Raw genomic sequence first — 19,873 nt, forward strand, 5'->3', positions numbered from 1 at the left:
GTCCTAAGAGGAATCACATGGGCTCCCCCTGGGTGGAGAGGTGCCCCTCTGGATCCCACCACGTTCCCTGCACTCCCTCTGGGAGCGTGGCTCTGCCATCCCTGTCCCACAGCCAGCCCCTCCATCAAAGACAGGGAACAAAACAACTGCAGAGCATTTGAAAGCAAAATAAATAAACCTGGGGCTGCTCGGGGAGAGCTGGGACCAGAGGCACAATCAAATCTTCTATTTCTGGCATTTTCTTTCAAAAGCAGATCCACAACAGGAACTTTTGATCATCAGGCCATAAAGAAGGTGACTTCTGATATCCAAACCCCTAGAACCTGACTTCCCTCAATCAAAGGGATTGCCACAGGCCTCTGCTTTATCAGGTGGCTGGTGGGACTGGAGGAAATCCTGGGTTTCTGGGGGTTTGGGTGGCTGGTGGAAGTGCAGGAAATCCTGGGGCTTTATCGAAGGCCAGCAGCCTGGAGTTGAGAGGACAATGTGACAATCTCTGTTTGCAAAGCATCTTCCAGCAGGAAGGTCCCCAGGATGTCCCTGGGACATCACCTTGGTGACAGCACGTCGCAGCGTGAGAAAGTTTGGAGGAGTCAGTCCTTGCTTGAGATGAGTTTTTGGGGTCATCATGTGGGGGTGAACCCAGCTGGACTGATCCCTGGAAAACTGGAGGGAAAATGAGCCCGTGCTCAACATAACCCAAAAAGCAGCGGGGTGATAATTAAAATAATTTCATCCTAAGAGCAGCTCTTGCCTCCAGGTTTCTCCAGAGGCCTTTGGGGTTCAGAGCCCATGGCACTGAGCAGGGTTTGTGTCCTGCAGGTGACGTGGAAAACCTGACCCCTGAGAAATCCTTCGAGGGCACCAAGGTGGGCGTTGGGAACATCGTGCTGGCTCTGTACAGTGGCCTCTTTGCCTATGGAGGATGGTAAGGCACAGCCCTCTCTTCCTTCCACACTGAGCTCAATTCCAACTCCAGTTCCAAACTGAAGCTCCTGCAGGGCTCCTTTGTCAGTCCTCTGAGCACCTGCTCTCAATTTGCTCTGAAAAGAGGACACTTGTAGCCATCCTCATTATGTAATGATTTGGGTTTTGGGAGGGACCTTAAAGATCATCCAATGGGCAGGGACACCTCCCACCATCCCAGGCTGCTCCAAGCCCTGTCCAGCCTGGCCTTGGACATCAGCCATCCTAAGTTTTCCCACAGGATCAGTGTCTGTGCCCCTCCTGGAATCCCTGTGCAGACGAGTTAACCTGGAGGGGTTTATTTAACCAGAATTAACCCCTGTCCTTTTGAAATTACAGGAATTACTTGAATTTTGTGACAGAAGAGATGATAAATCCCTACAGGTAGGCATGAGTCCTGGCATGATTTCCCTGGGGGAAAAGCTGCTGTTTTGGGGAAGCCCCTTCCTTGTGTGTTTAACAGAGGAGGAAGCCAAGGCCTTCATCTGAAAAAAGAGAAAACAAGATGAGTTAATGACCTTCCACCTCCCTGGAATCAGGGAACAATAATCCCTGCAGGAGCAGGGCTGTTGTTTTCCCTGCTCTCCCGTGCCATGTTATCAGCGCTGGGAGAAATCTCTGCTTCCTTGGCCTGACACCTCTGTGAGTTATGGGCCAGGAAAGAGCACTCAGGGCTTTATTTCTGCCTTGGTTCAACTCCCACTGGGCATTTGTGCTGCTGTCCATGTGTTTGTGCTGCTCTCCATGTGTTTGTCCCGTGCTCTTCCCATCCTGTTGAGCAAGAGCTGCTTCCTGCTCTGCCTGTGCCTCTCAGGGTTATTTGGGGCCCTCAGCAGAGCAGGACAGTGCTGAGAAATCCTTTCTGGGATCCTGGGAAGGTGTCTGGGAGCTGCTGGGAGCTGAGCCTCGGGGGCACTTGTGCAAGAGCCCATCCTGGCTGACCCTGGGGGTGCTTTGGTCCTGCTGGGAAGCACGGGGCTGGATCCGCCCCTTCCCAGAGAAACAGCAAAAGGGGGGCTGCATTTTGCAATTATTTTCATGTCTGCTGGATGCAGTTGTGGTATTTGACTCTGCTCCTGCAGCTTGGAGCTCTGCTGGAGCAATTAGAGTGGCACCAAGCAGGGTTTCCTTTTGCACTTTCCCTTCACAAATGAAATTAAACTGTTGGGAAAGGCAAGTTTGTACCAACACAGGCTGTTCACAGACCTACTTAGGCTGTGCCTGAGCTCCTTTTCTTTGAGTTCCCTGAGTCCAGACAGCTGAGTTTAGGTAGAGGCTAAAACTGCCCAGTGCATCCCTGAGATTCCCATCTCCCCCAGGAATCCCCCCAGCACAAGGGAGCTCCTTTGCCGAGAGAGAATCCCTGTGCTGGTGCCACTGGGTATTTCTAATTAAGTGATCTTGGATTCCTGCTTGCCCAGGCAGCCAGGGCCTCTCCATGCAAAAAATCCCTTCTGCCATCATCCTTCCCTCTCCATCTGCAGCCTCCAGGCTGTCCAGGGGCCATGCAGTCCTTGAGGCTGGAAAAACCCTTTAAGGCTGTGAACCAGCACCAGGTTCACCACTAACCATGGCCTCAAGAGTGCCCAGCTGTGCCACATCCACGTGTTTTTAGGGATGGGGAGTGCCCCACTCCTTGGGCAGCCTGTTCCCTTGTGGATATCCCCTGTCCCATGGGAGCAGTGTGTGCCTGGAGTGCTGCACACCAGCAAAGCCAGAGAACAGAGCGGCTCAAAGCGAGCTCAGGCAGCTGGCAATCCCTGGGACCAGCAGCTCCCTCCTGCGAGCTGCTCCAGGACAATGGATGTTTTTTTCCTAGAAACCTGCCCCTGGCTATCATCATCTCCCTGCCTGTCGTCACGCTGGTGTATGTGCTGACCAACTTGGCTTACTTCACCACGCTGAGCACCGAGCAGATGCTGACGTCCGAGGCCGTGGCTGTGGTAAGACCCCGCTGCTCCAGCCTGACTCATCCCAGGGCAGGTGAAATCAGCCTTGGAATCACTGCACACATCTCCTGCTTTGTTCCAGGCTGCTCAGGGCTGCTTGTAGAATCCCTGATGTTGAGCAGGAGATAAAGAGCAGGGAAGAACAGCGTGATCCTGAGGGGATTATCCTGGGCAGCAGTGAGGGTGGCACTCAGTGCTGCTCTTCATTCTGAGCTAGGGAAGGTTGCTGCTGGCCTTGTGACTGCCCATCAGTTCCCAGAGCTTGATATTTATGGGGAAAGGTCACTCAGTCAACACTGAACTGGATTGTTCTTTCTCTGTGTCTTCCTTCTTTTAATTAAGAGAGAAAAGTAATACTTCTATTAGTTAAAATGCCAGTGTGGTCAGGAACCCTGATGGCTTCAGAATGGAGCAGACCTTGCAGGCTGAGCCTGACCAGGGTTGTTCAGGGTTTCAGGGGGAATCTCCCAGCCCAGGATGAGCTGAGCCCCTCAGGTGACACTGCTCCATCCTTTGGGTTGGGACTGAGGCCCTGCTCCAGCCACAGCCTGTGCTGCAGGGACTCCTGGAATGGTTTGGGTGGGAAGGGACCTGAAAGCTCATCCCATCCCACCCCCTGCCACAGGCAGGGACACCTTCCACTATCCCAGGTTCTCCAAGCCCTGGTGTGGAGCAGCAGGGGCTGGAAATCAATCCCATATTGCTGGTGCAAACCCGCAGTGGAGCAGCACAGGCTCAGCCTGCGACAAAAAGCTGCAGGGCCAGGTCCCTGCGTGTCCCCAGGGCTGGGTCCCAGCTCCTGACTCAGCACTTGGCAGGAGCTGCTGTCTGAGTTTCCTCCCAGTTTCCGTTTGGTCTTGAACTTTCCGATAGCTGGTGGATAAATGTCGTGTCCTGGCCCCGAGGGAAGGGCTGGCTGCTGATGTATTTTAGCAATTCCACAGTCTGCTTTTTCAGGAAAGGGGAGCAGCATGTGGGAATATGGGAGACTGTCACAGCTCCAGCACTGAGCTGTGGCATTTGTTGAGATTTCTCCAAATACTCTTTGTAGGCAGCTCTGAGTTTTTTGGGACATTGTGAGTGTGAAATGTCTCTTGTTGTCCCCCATTTAGGATTTTGGGAACTACCACCTCGGTGTCATGTCCTGGATCATCCCTGTCTTTGTTGGGCTCTCGTGCTTTGGGTCTGTCAATGGATCTCTTTTCACTTCTTCCCGGTAGGTTCCTTGCTCAATCCTGTGGGTTTTGTTTACAAGCTGTGCTCAGTTCCTCACCCTTTGGAGTTCTCCTCCAGAGAGTGGCTGTGGGCAGACACAAAGTCTGGAGGGCCTGGAGGCCACGTGGGGAATGCAGGAAGACAAAGTCAGACTTAAAACCAGATTAAAGGCAACCTTTCAGTGGTGTCAATCTTCTGTTCCTCAGGCAAAGTCCTGGTGAGGTCAGTAAACAGAACCAGACACAGGCTCAGGGCTCGAGAGAAAGTGCCTTTCATGAGAAGCAGAAAGTTGGGAAACTTCAGGGATGAGAATCCCTCGGGAAGGGGTGAAAGGCTGGGCAGGGGCAGGACTGAGATGGTTCTGGCTCTGACACATCCCTGGGTTGCCTGAGGAGTCACTTAATTGCTGTCCCTGGAGAGCAGGGTAGAAATCCATCCTTCCTGCATTCCTTGGCCATGTCCAGCCTCCCTGGTGAGCAGGGACTGCTGTTCCAGTCCTGCTGTTCCAGTCCTGCCTCGGGCTACCAGGGCTGAGCTGGGGCTGGTCCCACTTGTTCTGTGCTGAGCACAGAGCCCTGCAGGGCTGTGACTGGACTGTGTCCCCTCTCTGTGTCCCCTCCCAGGCTGTTCTTCGTGGGATCCCGAGAGGGGCACCTGCCTTCCATCCTGTCCATGATCCACCCCCGGCTGCTCACCCCCGTCCCATCCCTCGTGTTCACGGTGAGCCCTGGGGCCGGGCAGGGGATGGAGCAGGGCTGGGATCCCACTGCAATGGAGCCACAGCCATTCCTGCATGTCCACAGGAGATGGACCCTTCCCATCATGTCCTCACTGTCCACTTCTGTCTTGAATTCTTCCCATCCCTGGAAGTATCCAAGGCCAGCCTGGACAGGGCTTGGAGGAACCTGGGATAGGGGAAGGTGTCCCTGCCCATGGCAGGAGGTTGGAACTAGAGGTCCTTTAAGCTTTGAGGTCCTTCCAACCCAAACCATTGCATGACCCTATGAAATGGTTCCAGGCACCAATTGAAAATAGCTTAAATAAGTAAAAAATAGTCAGTGTGATCCCTTTCCTGGCAGGTATTTCCCCTAAATATCCCCATTTAGTGTTGTAACATAGATGGTTTTGTCTGCTGCCTTTCCTAATGGCCTTTTCCCTGGATTCAGTGTGTCATGACCCTGCTCTATGCCTTCTCCAACAACATCTTCTCAGTCATCAACTTCTTCAGCTTCTTCAACTGGCTGTGTGTGGCCCTGGCCATCATCGGGATGATGTGGCTGCGCTACAAGAAGCCGGAGCTGGAGAGGCCCATCAAGGTGAGAACGGGGTGGGCACTGCCAGGGGACCCCTCCCCAGCAGCAGGGGAGGCTCAGCTGCTGGTCCTGCATGGAAAAGGGGCTGGGATTGCAGGGCAGTGCTGTGTTGTAGCTAAAGGAGGTGTCTCTGCTGCTGAATCCATGCAGGAGCACAAAGAGCTGCCTTGGGAGCAGCACAGTGAGGGAGCTCTGGGGGACAGGGACAGGGTGGGATTACTCTCCATGAGTGCCAGGACAGATCCCGGGCTGTGGCTCTCAGTGTAACACTCTGTTCCCCCATGGAATTCCCCTAAAATAGTTTCCTGCTAAAGCAGCCGAGCTCTGTCCCTGGTGTCCTTGGCCAGCTTGGCAGCCCCGTGTACCATCTGGGGCGAGGCCAAGATCCTGTCAGCCCCCGGTGCCTCTCCCCCAAAAGCTGTTTTTCCCTCATCCCATGGCACACTCAGGTCCATGCCAGGCAGCAGCACCCACAGGGAGACAAACCCACAGGCCTGGACTGGTGCCTTCCCAAAGGGAATCTTTGCTGGCTCTTCCCGTAGGTTTTGGGGTTTTCTTCTCAAAGCTGGGCTGCTCTGGTGGGTGCCCTGCTTGGAGTCCCCTGGGAAACAGCCCCAGCTTGTGCTGTGCCTCTGCTGGCTGTGGTGTTTGGTGCTGATGATTTGGATCCGGAATTATGGAACTGAGATCCAAAGAGGTGCTGAGAAAGGCTCTTGGCCATGGGGGAACAATAATTCTGTCCCTCCCAGGCTGGATAAACTCCTGGAAAGCCTCCCCTGGCACATCTCCTAAGCTGTCCCTTGCTCCCTGCTCAGGTGAACATCTGCCTGCCCATCTTCTTCATCCTGGCCTGCCTGTTCCTCATCGCCGTTTCCTTCTGGATGACGCCCAAGGAATGTGGGATCGGCTTTGCCATCATCCTCAGTGGGATCCCCATTTACTTCTTCGGGGTCTGGTGGCAAAACAAGCCCAAGTGGGTTCTCCAAGGCATCTGTGAGTATCTCCAGGGAGGAGGAGCAGCTTTGGCTCCCAAAAAGTTTCCCAGTGCTGTGCTGTAGCTGGCAGTGCAGGCTCTCCTCCTCTGGAGGAGCTTCCAGAATCCTGGCCCTGCTCCATTCTTCTTTTATGGGAACAAGTTTATCCTCATGATTGCCATGTGTGCCAAGCATCCAGAATGCAGTAATGTGCAGTAACAGCAAAGTCTGGGACCAATACCGATAATTCTGTCCCTCCCAGGCTGGATAAACTCCTGGAAAGCCTCCCCTGGCACATCTCCTAAGCTGTCCCTTGCTCCCTGCTCAGGTGAACATCTGCCTGCCCATCTTCTTCATCCTGGCCTGCCTGTTCCTCATCGCCGTTTCCTTCTGGATGACGCCCAAGGAATGTGGGATCGGCTTTGCCATCATCCTCAGTGGGATCCCCATTTACTTCTTCGGGGTCTGGTGGCAAAACAAGCCCAAGTGGGTTCTCCAAGGCATCTGTGAGTATCTCCAGGGAGGAGGAGCAGCTTTGGCTCCCAAAAAGTTTCCCAGTGCTGTGCTGTAGCTGGCAGTGCAGGCTCTCCTCCTCTGGAGGAGCTTCCAGAATCCTGGCCCTGCTCCATTCTTCTTTCATGGGAACAAGTTTATCCTGATGATTGCCATGTGTGCCAAGCATCCAGAATGCAGTAATGGCAAAGTCTGGGACCAATACCATGTTTTTGGGGGGTTTTAATCCTGCCAAAGAGGTTGTTAGCAGCAGAGCAAAATTCCCTGCTCCTGGAAGAGCTCAGGGCCAAGCTTGTACTCAGCAAAGAATCCCTTCCAGTGGTGTAGGAAGGATTGAGCACAGCTGGCCTCAGTTTGACAGCTGAAAATCCACAATTAGTCCCAACCCATGGCTTAGGCAGTGCTGATATTTGGGATCCAGGCAAAGCTTTCCTTGGCATCCCCCTGTGGCAGCAGAGCAGAGGGAAGGGAAGCTCCCCTGGATGCTTTCTCTCGGGTTTATTTTTAAGGTATCTGCTCCAAGGTTTCCCACCAGCTGCCACAAGGCCAGGGTGTGTTTGGAGGGATGGAGAGGCTGTGCTTGGCACACAGAACCTCAGCTGAGCCCAGAAAGTCAGTCCCTGCTGCCCAAGTAACTGAGCTCAGCAGCTGCCTCCCTGCTCTGCTGCAAGGGGCTGACCTAGAAAAGCAGGCAAGGAGAAGTGCCCAGCCTTAGCTGGGTGTTTCATGAGGAAGAGAAAAGCTTTCAGCAGCACTCAGCACTTGTTATTCTTCTTTTCCCCTGTCTCTCTCTGTCCCTCTGTCCCACACTCATTTTTTTTATCCTGGGTATTAGGCTCAGTTCCTGGAAAAGTCATTTTTGCAATGCCTGGGTGGTAAATTACCATATTCATTGTTTTCCTCCACCAAAGGATTGTAAGGAGAATATTGAAAATATTCTGGGAACAGACAGTGATAATTTTGCAAATGTCCAGGGGGAGAAACACAGGAACTTGTAAAAGTGATTTATTGATACATTGCAGATAATCTGATCACCTCTAACTGATCTGAGCCTCACTTGGTTGTGCTTAGGATTAGTTTTGCCGTGCAGGAATAGTTTGTGATCTCCAGGCAGGGTGGAGCAGCAGGGAGCAGAGGAGTCAGGGTGGGGAGGCAGAGGGCTCAGCCCTTCCCTCATGGACCCAGGTTTCTGCTGGGGGTGATCCCTGACCTTTCCTTTGCTTTCTCTGCAGTCTCCACCACCGTGCTGTGCCAGAAGCTGATGGAAGTGGTTCCTCAGGAATCCTAGGCAGGAAAAGCAGGGACTCTGAGCTCGAGGAAACGCACAACGTTATTCTGAGATGACACAAGGATCCCACCCCTCACTCCCCAGTCCCAGGCACCGGAGCTGCCTCCTGCTGCCACCACTGCCCCGAGGCTCTGCTCACCTCCTGCAGCCCCTCCAGCCCCTCCCAGCCCTGCAGAGCAGCCAGAAGTCCTTGGTACGAGCCAGGAGGAGGAATTCCAAAGGGCACTTCCAGGGGGGTGCTGCCAGTGCCCTCTGTGTGTGTGTGAGGGCTGTGCCAGGCTCTGGGGGGCTCCTTTGCTTTGGCTCTGGGATCTGCTGGAGCCTGGTTTGAGTGTTCAGAGTGCCTGGGGAGGGCTGGGGCTGCCACAGAGCCCTGGGAGGGTTCTGAGCTGCCTTACCTGGCCTGGGTGGGGGTGGGAAGCAGAGGTTGGCTGGTGTTGTCTCACTCCCCCAAACCCACACCCCCATGTGCTGCTGGACACTGGACATGGGGGGGCCTCATGTGAGTGTCACTGTGCTCCTCACTCGGGCCCCTGCCACCCTTTGGGTTTGGATCACCACTCTCAGATCCAAGCCAGCTCCCTGCTGCTGAGCCAGTCCTCCAGGATGCTCTTCCCCACAGTGCCCATCCCTGGGAATGAGCACTGAGGGGGGAGTTCCTGCTGGGAAACCCAGGAGCTGCAGTCAGCTGAGGCCAAGTCCTTGGCTTGCTCATTCCATGCTTTTCTGTGCCAGGCTTTCATCCAGCATGGGATGAGCAGCTCTGTGCTCTCTCTCCTCATGGCCCTGCTCAGGGAGCCATGTTTGCCCCTAAACCATCAGCAGAGAGAAATAAAGGGTGGGGATTGCCCTGGCACATTCCCTGGGGTCTCTCCGTGCACTGCCTGGCGCTGTTCCCTTTGTCCTGCTGTGTTTCCTCTGGAATGTGCCACGGAGATGGGACCCACTGGCTCTGGGCTGTGGAGAAGGGCAGATGTTCTGGCTGGCTGGAGCCACCTCGGGCTGCTGGAGATCATGGAATGGTTGGGTGGGAAGGGACCTTACAGCCCACCCAGTGCCACCCCTGCCATGGCAGGGACACCTTCCACTATCCCAGGCTGCTCCAAGCCCCATCCAGCCTGGCCTTGGGCAGTTCCAGGGATCCAGGGGCAGCCACAGCTGCTCTGGGCACCTGTGCCAGGGCCTCCCCACCTCTGAGTAAGGAAAGTGAGCTCTGCTCTAAGGAGCAGGGCCTGGGCCTGATCCTCCTTCGTGCATCAGGTCTGGCTTGATGAGATCCCAGCACCACCCTCCCGTTCCAGGAGCAATCCCTGAGCACAATCCATGATCTGCATGTGAAATCCTGGTTTGCTGCTGTGGGTGGTGCCATCCCATCCCTGAGCACCCCCAGAATTCCTGTAGTTCCTGACTAGTCAGCACTGTCCCCTTAGGGACACGTTGCTTTCTTTGGTCCAAAGTGTCACCTTTTGGAAAAGCTGCAGTTCCTGAATCATTTGCTCATTGTGTCTCTGTGCTCTGACATCACCTGGAATTCATTCTCACCTGGAATTCTGATCTTTCCCCACTGGAGCTGCTTTGCTGTCTCTGTTGCAGATCTTTGTGCTTGTGCTTTGTGCAGGTGGCTTGGTGAACTAGTTCCCATTTTTTTTAAATCTTGGCCGTTGGGAAGCCGGGGTGCTCCGGGAGCTGTCGCTTCCCGTGGATTCTCCTTGTAGCAGAGTTCTTTGGGGTGAAGGGGCATTAAGGACACCATGGTACTCCTCAGGCTTTGTCCTGGGAAGTTCTGCAGCACTGCAGGTGTGTTGGGGCAGGGGCAGCTCCTGCCCAGCTGTGTGGCCGTGTCCAGGTGCAGCTCCACACTCCCACTTTGCCAGCCCCGTGTCCTGCTCTGAGGCAGGAAAAGGGGAGACAATCAGCTCTTTACTCCATGGCAGCTGGGGTGGAGATTCCCAGATCAGCTCAGTGACAGTGTGGAGATTCCCAATCCAGCTCTGTGACAGTGGACATTCCCAGTGACAGCGAGGAGATTCCCAGTGACAGTGTGGAGATTCCCAACGCAGCTTTCTGGGAGCTGAGTTAATCCATGAGGATTTGCAGCTGCTTTGGGAATATCCAGAGGGCAGACCCCAAGGTTTTTGGCCAGTGCAATGAGTTGGAGCATCTCAGATCCAATGCCAGTGGAGAGGCTTTGGCATAAATAAGGTCATGAATCACAAAACCTGAACTTGAGTTTTGGCTTCTTCCAGCTGAAGGCTGAGATGGTTTTGAGCAGTGATGGGAGATCACAGCCCCTGCTGGACCTGCTCCATGGAGAGGGGACCTCAGTCTGTCCTGCAGCCACTCATGCTGCAGGTTTTTTTGCCTGTGAGGTCTCAGGGCAGCTCCTGCAGGGCCTGGGTTCAGCATGGGGGCTCTCAGTGCAAAAACCCACCAGCAGAATTCCTTGGGATGCAAAGCAAAGGCATTGGAATCTCAGCCACCTCCACCCAAAATCAGCTGGCAGTCAGCTCTCTCCACAGAGAGCTCAGGACTGGGGCCAGACCTCCCAAAGGCTGGCTTGGACACTGTCCATCAGGTGATGACCATCCCAGTGTCCTGGTGACCCTTTCACACTGCTTTGAAAGAGGAGCTGTCACACTAAAAACTATTTTTTAAGCAATCAATGGATTTTAATTAAATCCTTAACTGGCTTGCTTTGCTTTTTGTGGATTTCCATGATTTCTCACTTGCTCTTGAAGATTTTCTCTTGTACTAAACTGAGGCTCTGGCACTGACCCCACCTTCGTGGGCATCTCATCAGCATCTCCTTGGCAATAGAGGTTTAGCAAGAAACTGAACCAGGTACCAGCACAGAGCCACAAAAAGGCTGAATTTGGTCAGCCACAGCTCACATCTCAAAGTTGATCTGCCAGAAAGCTGATTTCTCTCACCTTGGAGTCATTGATCCCCCACAGCTGCCCTCCACCAGAGCTTGGTGGCACAGCTGGAAGAGCTTGGGTTGGATTTTCCTGGAGGTTTGGGAGATAATGAGGGAAGGGATAAAACTGAATTTCATTTTAGAAAGAAAAGACAACAAGTCGTTTCTGCAATCATGGAAACAGCTGCCACAGCCTCTGCTGTCTGCTGTGGCAGCTTTTCCCTTGGATCAGCAACATCTGCCCCCATCTTGTGCTGTTCTGATGGGTTTGGGTATGGAAAAGGGAGAATTCACCCCGGGGAAAGACATCCTTGCTGCTTGTTTTCCTCAAACATGGAGTGAGATGTCAGGGAGGGCAGAGGAGCGACAGTTCCCCATTTCCCATCCTTCCCAGCACTGGAGCTGGGATTTTTCCTGTTGTTTCTCTGTTGTGCTCTTTGGAGCCTGTGGTCAGACAGGGAGGGAGATGAACCCTCCCCACAAGGACCCTGCAAGCACAGTGACCTACAAGAGGTTCCACAGGAATCTGTTCCTTTGACAGCTCCCTGCAAGCCCAGCTGGAGCTGTTCTGTCCATGGAATTGAGGTTGGAAAACACCTTGAAGGTCAGGGTGCCATAGCTGTGCCATGATCCCGTGCTCCTGAACTGACCCCAGCTTCCAATTCCTGCTCCTCTCCAGTTGTTTGTGAGTTCAGGCTCCCAGGCTGGCAGCTGTTTGGGTGTTCACAGAATTGCATCCCGCAGGGATTGCTAAACAGAGCAGGAGCTGCTGGCCAGGCACTTCCATACCCGTTGGGTTCCTCTTTCTAAATGAACCCTTCCTCCAGCTGGGAGGGGAACCAGCCCTGCAAGAACCAGGGGGATTTATGTCATCCTGATGGACTTTTAATGATTTTTTTTTAAAACTTCCTGCAGAATTTGCAGTGGTTTCCATCTCAGACACCGTGTTCTGGTAAACAGGCTTTTGTTTGGAACGGCCCCTCGGTGGCCACGGAGTTCAAAGGGACTCTGGCACAGTTGAACAAACTTTAAAGGCCCTTCAGCTGGGTTGGAACTCCTGGGAAGTGGCTTTGTTGTTGTCCAAGTCCTCTCCCAGTGGGTGGCTCAGGCAAGGGAATAAGTTGGGCTCCTCCAGGGGCTGCTCCGTGGTGGGGCTGTTCCCTGGAGCTGTGACTTCCCAAACCTGGAGAGATATTCCCAGTGGCAGAGCCCTGGTGTGGCTGCAGGGAATCCCAGGGAATGTTTCCACCCAGTCTGGGAAGGTACCTGTGCCTTCAGCCGAGGCCACGGCGCTCTCAGGTTCTAATAGAAAATCAAATTACAAAACAAACCCTTGAAACTGCCAGACATTGTCCTTACACAACTTGGGCTGCTCCCGTGGGATGCCAGCTCTTCCTCCATCCACTCGGCAACCTCATGACATGAAATTGGGAAAGGGCTGGAACAAAGCAGCTCCTGGAGCTTGGGAAAGGGCAGCCCCAGGGCAGGGTGGCTCCAGGCTGGTGCCGAGCTCTGGCTGGGATTGAATCCCAGCCTGGGAGCATCCCCAGCTCTGGGATGAGGCACAGCCAGCCACGCCTGGCTGCCAAGGAGGGAGATCCTGCAGGGATGGGAATCTGCTCCTCATCCCTGCAGGAATGGGAATCTGCTCCTCATCCCTGCAAGGATGGGAATCTGCTCCTCATCCCTGCAGGGCTGGGAATCTGCTCCCTCATCCCTGCAGGGCTGGGAATCTGCTCTTCCATCTCTGCAGGGCTGGGAATCTGCTCCTCATCCCTGCAGGGATGGGAATCTGCTCCTCATCCCTGCCAGGACATCCTGGAGATCTTGGTGCTGAGGGAAGCTCCAGGGATTCCTCATTCTGGGTGTCTCCTTGAGGAGTTACACCCAGGATTGTGCTGGCTTTGCCTGGGCTCGAGTTCTTCCCAGTTGGAACTGGAACTGGGTTGGGAATTTGTGGGGGATGCTGCTGGTGCAACCCAGAGCTCCCAGTTTGCTGGTGCAGTGGTAGGAAACGTGGCTCGGGGTCCCTGATCCCAAAGGATCCCATATCCAGAGGATTATTCCTTGCCTGAGAAGGGGTGTTGCTTTCTCCAGCTGTGGAAGTGGTAATGAGTATAAATAAAGTATTTTTTTAAACACTGAATTAATTTCTAGACTGCCTAAAAGAGACTTTATAGCTACACCTGAGTTCTTCCCCAGGGCTGAGGTTCAGCCCAGCACAGGGGCTCTCCCTCATCCCGGGCTCTGGCTGTGCTGGGATCAACGGCAGGCACGGGAAAAACCTCCTGCTTTGTTCAGAGAACGGGGAGCTCCACCAAAATCCTTGCAGAGGGAGGATCTTGGGTGGTTCCCAGACCTGGCTCCCACCCTCAGAACAAAGGGAGGGTGACCTTCACTCCTGGTGGAGAATCTGACTTTTCAGAGACACTTTGCTTTGTATTTTTGTTGTTTTTTTTTTTTTTTTTAAACACAGGAAAAAAAAAAGGCTCTTAACATACACAAGAAAACCTGAACCTGATTTACGATTTTGTTATATTTGGTTGCTTTAAAAAACCTGTTTTACTAATTTAAATATATCTGTAGATGACACTATATTTATTTGAAAGGGGTAAATATCTTTTAGTCTTAATTCTTCTCCAGTAAGTGCTGTGTATTCCCAATGTTTGTGTTCCTGGCAGCACAGCAATTCCACTGACTGAGGGCTGGGCAGCCAGCAGCTCCTGAATCCAATGGCCTTGGACAACAAGATGTCTCTTGCAATGTAATTTTTTTTTTGTAGTATTTCTTGATTCTTTTATGTCTGTGGTTTAACAAATCTGTTCAATGTTTGGGTTGTTCTATGTTCTGGGTTGTTTTGTTTTGTTTTTTTAACAAAGAAAGCTGAATTACAACACTCTGGTTGCCGGTCTTTGCCTCAAAAAGTTTTCTTTTTCCATGATTATCCCACATCCATCAGCACCTGGGTTTCCAAATACTCCTCTTGCAGCTGGATTTAGGAGCAATGAGAGCATCCATGCCTCCATCCTCCTTTTTAAATTCTAGGTCATTTTCCTGAGGTTAAAACTAAGGGAATGGGGAAGTGGGAGAACTTTGGACACGAGGAGGGAGCAGAGGAGGAATATCCCAGTTCCCAGGGTGTGTCCATAGTTCTGTGCAGCAAAAGGAATGTCCAGCAGTAGGAAGGGACCAAGTTTTTATGGGAGAAATGCTGCAATTCCTCTTCCCTGTCCATTTCAGGCTGGAGAAGAGGAGTTTCAGTGGGAAAGGAGCAGGGCAGGGATGCTCAGGCTCCCAGGGCTTGGTGGAGGATTTGATTTTGGGTTGCAGAGGGCAGAACTCCAAGGTTTTCCTTCCTAAAGGAGAGGGTGGTGCTGGGGCTGTTCCCTTGGGACACAAACACATCCCAGAGGAAGAAATGGGCAGGAAAAGCTGTGGAGAAATCCCAGTGAAGTGGGACTTCAGTGGTGCCACATGGGCTGAGCAAATGTCACACAAATTCCACAGCCAGTTCAGGAGTGACAAGGAGGGACTCACTGAGCTTCCCATGGGGGTTGGAAAAGGGAATTCTGGTTTGGGAGAGAGGGAGCACTGACAGAAGTAGTTACTAACAGAGGGAGGTCTGCAGGGCTCACCCAGGGATCATCTCCTGCACACGGGGCCTGGAAAAGGAGATGGACAGGCTGGCAGGGCCTGGAGAACGAGGAAATACAAAGCCAGGGAGTGAAATCCCACTGGATCTGGGCAATCCCCTTGGATCTGTGGGATGCTGCTCCTGCCCCACCAGTGACCCCTCCAGGGCTGGGCTCTGGGTGGGAGCAGGAGAGGACCTGGACACCCAACAAAGGCAGGAAGCGTCTGCACACCCTGGGGCTGGGGATGTGCTCAGACCACTTTGCTTTGTGCACTGAAGCTCCCACAGCACAGACAAAAGGGTTTTTTTGTGGGATCACACTCCTGCTCCACACATTCCCTCCAGATCATGGTTGGTCACCAGACAGGGCCCTTTGGCTCCTGGCTCCCCCCAGCTGACCTTTCCCTGGTGCCACTGTGCCCTCACAGAGCCACGGAATGCTTTGGGTGGGAAATGACCTTAAAGCTCATCTTGGAGGTTGCTCCAAGCCCCTTGAACACCCCCAGGGATGGAGCAGCCACAGCTGGAAACGCCTCCAGAGAATGGATGTGGATCCATCAGTGGTGCCAGCGTGGCAGAGGAAGGCTCCTGGAGGGTTTTTCCTGGGAAGGACTCCTGGAATGGGAGCCACATGTGGCCCCAGACACGTCCCCAGCTCTGCTCTTGTGGCTGCTGGTTTTGTCCTGGGGGCTGGAGGTGCTGGGAGAGGGCAGGCATGGGAACACATCCCTCTGGAAAACACACAGGGAGCCAGGCTGACATTTTCCCACCCTCAGACCAAACCCAGGATATTTTTCTCCCCAAACCCAGGAGCTCCTGTGTGGGAGGACAGGGAATGCCACCAAGGAAGGGTGAGCCCTTGGAGCAGCAGGTGGGAATGTCCCAGGACTGGAGGGAATTGCAAAACACATAAAAACTGTTGTTCCTTTGAAGATTTGTGTGGAAGATGAAAGGCCCTAAATCTGTTTGGGTTGGGAAGAAGCCACTGAAGGGCGGGGTGTGACACGGGCCGGGAACAGCTTCAAGGGTGCTCAGATAAATCAAAACAACGAGCTGACAGGGAATTGTGGCTGGAACTAATAAAGGGATCCTCGGAGGGAAATAAATTCATACAGTGAGAACGAGCTCCAGGTATGAGGGAAACTGGAGACAAGGAGCATTGATGTTGACAAACTTCCTTGCGGCAAAATAACACCCAGTAACAAAATTGTTCCTTTAACATTGAGGCAATGGAAGTGCCTGAAGGAGTTTTTTTACAATTTTTTTAAAGGATTTGCTGATTTTAACCTGCAAAGCCATGAAATAAAGGTGTCTTTCCAGCTGATTTTGCTGGAGATTTATTTTTATTTCATTAGATTATTTTTTAGGTGTCAGAGCTCAGCAGCACAGGATTTTTTGAAAAATGGGTGTTAAAGATCTTTAACAAAAGGATCTATTCAACTCCCTGATTCCAGACCTTGGAATGTAACAGGGATTTTTCAGAGATCCCTGTATGGTTTTCCCCCTGCGGAATTCCTGGAGATGCAAATTTCCTGCCTGTCTTGGACTGCAATTCTCCCAGCTGGGAATGGGTGGCACAGGAAGCAGCAGGGTGGGCAGGAGGGACCTGGAAATCCACGGAAACCACCGCTGTTCCTGGCTGTGCCTCTGTTTCCCCCACTGAGAAAGGCCTTGCTCATCCTCCCAGAACAGACTGAAAGCTCTGTCTCAATCAGTTGGAACAATAAATGCTGGAAATTCCCCTGCTCTTCATCCAAGCTGCACAACAGGAAAGGTGAATCCACATTTGGATCCCTCCATCGAATCAGAGACCAGGGCAGCAAGAAATGGCAATTCCTGTTGCCTGAGCCTCTTTCCTGATTTAATTAATGTGTCCTTCAGCCACTGTCCTGGGGTGGCCATGCAGGACCCTGTCCCCAAAAACCAGTTTGCAGGCAGGGTTTGCTGGGAAAATGTCCCTGTTGCCTTAGGCCAGTGCAATCCATGCCTTGGAGAGCCTATTCCTGGATTTGGGGGAGCTGAGCCAAATTATCCACGTGTGCACCTGGAGCTGTGGGAGCCAGCAAAGAGCAGGGATGGAGCTGGGGAGGCAGCAGGAGTGAGGGACAGTGCCCAAGAGATGGGAACAGGCAGGATTATGGGCACATTATGTAGGGAAAATAATTCATTTTTTTAAATTAAGAGCTCTTTCCAGCACCTCCTTTTGGCAGTGATTGCCTGTCTGCCTCTGCAGCCAGGGCAGGAGCACAGCAGTGGCCAGCTCCAGGATGCCACCCTGCTCTCCCAGTTTTTCTGCATGAGCTGGCATCACTTGTCACTGTGTTTGTCCCTCAGGGTGACAGAGACACCCACAGGTCACAGAGCCACCAGGGGGGTGGGAGTGCATTTGGCCATGCTGCCTGCCTTCAGAACCATGGAATGGCTGGGGCTGGAGGTTAAAGCTCACCCAAATCCACCCCCACGTGTCTGCATCGTGCCAGCACCACCAGGGACCTCTCCAGGGACTGTCACAGCATAGGTGACATCCATCTGCAGCCTCCAGAGCAGCCCAGAATCATCCCAAAATGAGTGAGAGGAATGAAAGGCACAGAGCCCTGAGCCTAAGCAAACCCTCGGGATGTTGCAATACCCCAGGAGCGTGGTGAGCTCCACTTTGGAGCCATTCCTGGCTGGTTTGGTCAACACCTCCAGGAGCCTGGCTCTGGATCTCAGTGAGGTCATTTCTGCTCTGACTTGCCCAGAAAAGCAGGGCTGCCCCTCTGCTCACGCAGCTCCTGCACTTGTGTAACCAGCTGGGAGCCTCATCCCTTGGGCTGCACAGAAATCAGGTCTGGGCACCTCAGGAATTCGGGAGCTTTGTGCTGCAATGAGCTGCTGCATGTTGGATCTGGGAGCAAAAAGCCATCAGCTCAGCTAAAAGACAATTCAGATGTTTGGAGGGGCCGTGGTGCCTGTGCCAGGAGCAGGGTGGGGGTGAAGCTCCTGCTCAGTCACTGGGATTTCAGCCCTGCCAGGCTCTCTGTGGACAATATTCCAAACACTCCTGGAGCCTGTGAGGACCTGAAGGAGATTCCTGCTGGCCCCAGCTCCCAAAAGCAGCCAAAAGGCACCAGGGCAAAAACTACTCTTGCTGGTCACAATTTTTTCTTGAGCAAGAACATTTGGGGATGGAAAAATCCTTTTTCCTTTTATGTTTTTCTCTTAATGTACCTCTAATATTTTCTAGAAAAACCAGAAACCTGGTATCACCTGGTGGCTCTAAAGCCAGCAGCCCATGGAATATTTCTGGGGAAGATGAAGCTGAAGGTTCTGGGGTAATCCCAGCTTTTCCTGCATGTTTGGAGGCAGCTGGATCTTTGAATGGTGGATCTTTCCTGGTGGACTGCAGGAATTGCAGGGCTGGGAATGCTGGGCTGAGCTCCCTGCTGGTGGCTGCAGTCTCCTGGCTGTCTGTCTGTCTGTCTGTCCACAGCCTTGCTCCTCCTAAATGGGATCTGTCCCTGGGTTTGCATTAGGGGGAAAAAGCCCCCCATAATCCACACTGACAGAGCTGCCTGCAAGAGGCTTTCCAAGAGGCACTGGCTCCCCACAATGTAAGGAGTTTAAGCTCTCACATGATGGCTCGGGCTGTGCAAGTGCTGCAGCAATCAGCTCTGGGCAGCCCATTCCAGGGGAGAGCAGGATCCTGGGGGAGCAGCTGCATGGAGAGCTCTGGGCTGTGTTAACTGGGGAGTCCTTCCACAGGTAGAGGAAATAAAGTGTTCAAAAGAAAAATCCCAGCTCACAGAAGAAAGTCATTTAGAGCCACATTAATCCCAGTGTATGCCAGACCCTCTGATTAATCAAAAGTTACTCTTGCTGGTGACAATTTTTTTCTTGAGGAGGAGCATTTGGGGATGGAAAATCCTTCTGTCCCTTGTTTATGTTTGTTTTCTTCATGTACCTGTAATATTTTCTAGAAAAAACCAGAAGCCTGGTATTGCCTAGTCAAAAATCCTGCAAGCCTCAAACCATTCTCTCTTCATCTTCCACATTTAATTAAAATCAATAGAAATTGAAGCAAAATCAGCCTTTTTCCTAGTACCCCGTGGAATTTCTGAGCAGGTGCTATCACTGCTGAGCAAAGGTTAAACAGGTTTTTGTCTGTCTTATTCACGAAACCAAATCCGAGAGGAGCTCCTGTACCCAAGGCAAACAAGATAAACCCACAAATCCTGCAAAATATTCTCCCTGGGATTTGCTTCTTGCTGTGTGGGCCAAATACCATCTGGATTTCTCTCCTGCCCTTCACACAGAAAAATCAGCCTGAAAAGCACTTTGACACTCTCCTCATTCTGGCCAGGGGCTTGCAGCATCCTCAGGGACTGTTGCATCAGAAAAAAACAGCAGGAAACAGTTGGCTCTGCCCCGTTTTCCCCCAAAATTGCAGATTCTTCTGATTCTTCTTCCTTTTTTTTTTTTTTTTTTTTAAATTTTTTTTTTTTTTTTTTATTTTGAGGAGAGGGACTTAGAGCCACGAGGCTGCTGAGTGCAGAGCTGTCTCAGGAAAGGGAAGCTGTGCTGCAGAAGAAGATTCCCTCAGGAACAGAATTTATGGCAACTCTTGGACTTTCCCAGCTGCCTGTTGTGGCCTGCTCTCCACCTGGAAAAAGGCTCCAGCCTGGAGCCTTTGGATGCTGCAGCTCTGTTGATTCATGCAGGGGATTAGGCAGGGAAGGAGGCTTTCATTTGATTTTCCTTGGCTGTATTAAATGAATTCCAGCTTTTCTGTGGAGCTGCACACGCTGCTTTGTGTGCCACAGCCTCGCAGGCGCCAGGCCTGACCCTGCAAGGATCACTGAGGGCTGATCTGCTCCAGCCCCATTCCTAAATCCTGCTGGGATGGGGATCCATCCCCCTGATGCACATGGGGGAGACTGAGAACACAGCAAGGACAAAATGGATCTCAGGGGGGGTTGGCTCCAGCCAGGTGTGACAGAAACAGAGCCTGGGAAGAGCTGTGGAACTGGAGACAAAGAGGAAAATTGGCCTGGAAACAAAAAGGGATTTGATCCTACAAACAGGAAAAGGAAGTTCAGGAGGAGATTCCCTGTTGGTGGTTCGG

At 52.6% G+C, this 19,873-nt stretch overlaps 1 protein-coding gene across 1 annotated transcript in view; it reads left to right on the forward strand.

Annotated features, from left to right (window-relative positions):
- Positions 1-9,079, forward strand: part of SLC7A5 (solute carrier family 7 member 5) — a 30,130-nt gene extending 21,051 nt beyond the window's left edge. The window contains exons 5-12 of the mRNA XM_041458721.1: positions 823-928; positions 1,306-1,350; positions 2,786-2,909; positions 4,028-4,131; positions 4,754-4,850; positions 5,297-5,446; positions 6,259-6,436; positions 8,163-9,079. Of these exons, the coding sequence (XP_041314655.1) occupies positions 823-928; positions 1,306-1,350; positions 2,786-2,909; positions 4,028-4,131; positions 4,754-4,850; positions 5,297-5,446; positions 6,259-6,436; positions 8,163-8,218 (860 nt within the window). The 3' untranslated portion in view covers positions 8,219-9,079. The remainder of the gene's footprint in view (positions 1-822; positions 929-1,305; positions 1,351-2,785; positions 2,910-4,027; positions 4,132-4,753; positions 4,851-5,296; positions 5,447-6,258; positions 6,437-8,162) is intronic.
- The last annotated feature ends 10,794 nt before the right edge of the window (positions 9,080-19,873 follow it).

Source organism: Pyrgilauda ruficollis, unplaced genomic scaffold (assembly GCF_017590135.1).
Source record: "Pyrgilauda ruficollis isolate IOZ18807 unplaced genomic scaffold, ASM1759013v1 scaffold13, whole genome shotgun sequence".
NCBI classification, from domain to species: domain Eukaryota; kingdom Metazoa; phylum Chordata; class Aves; order Passeriformes; family Passeridae; genus Pyrgilauda; species Pyrgilauda ruficollis.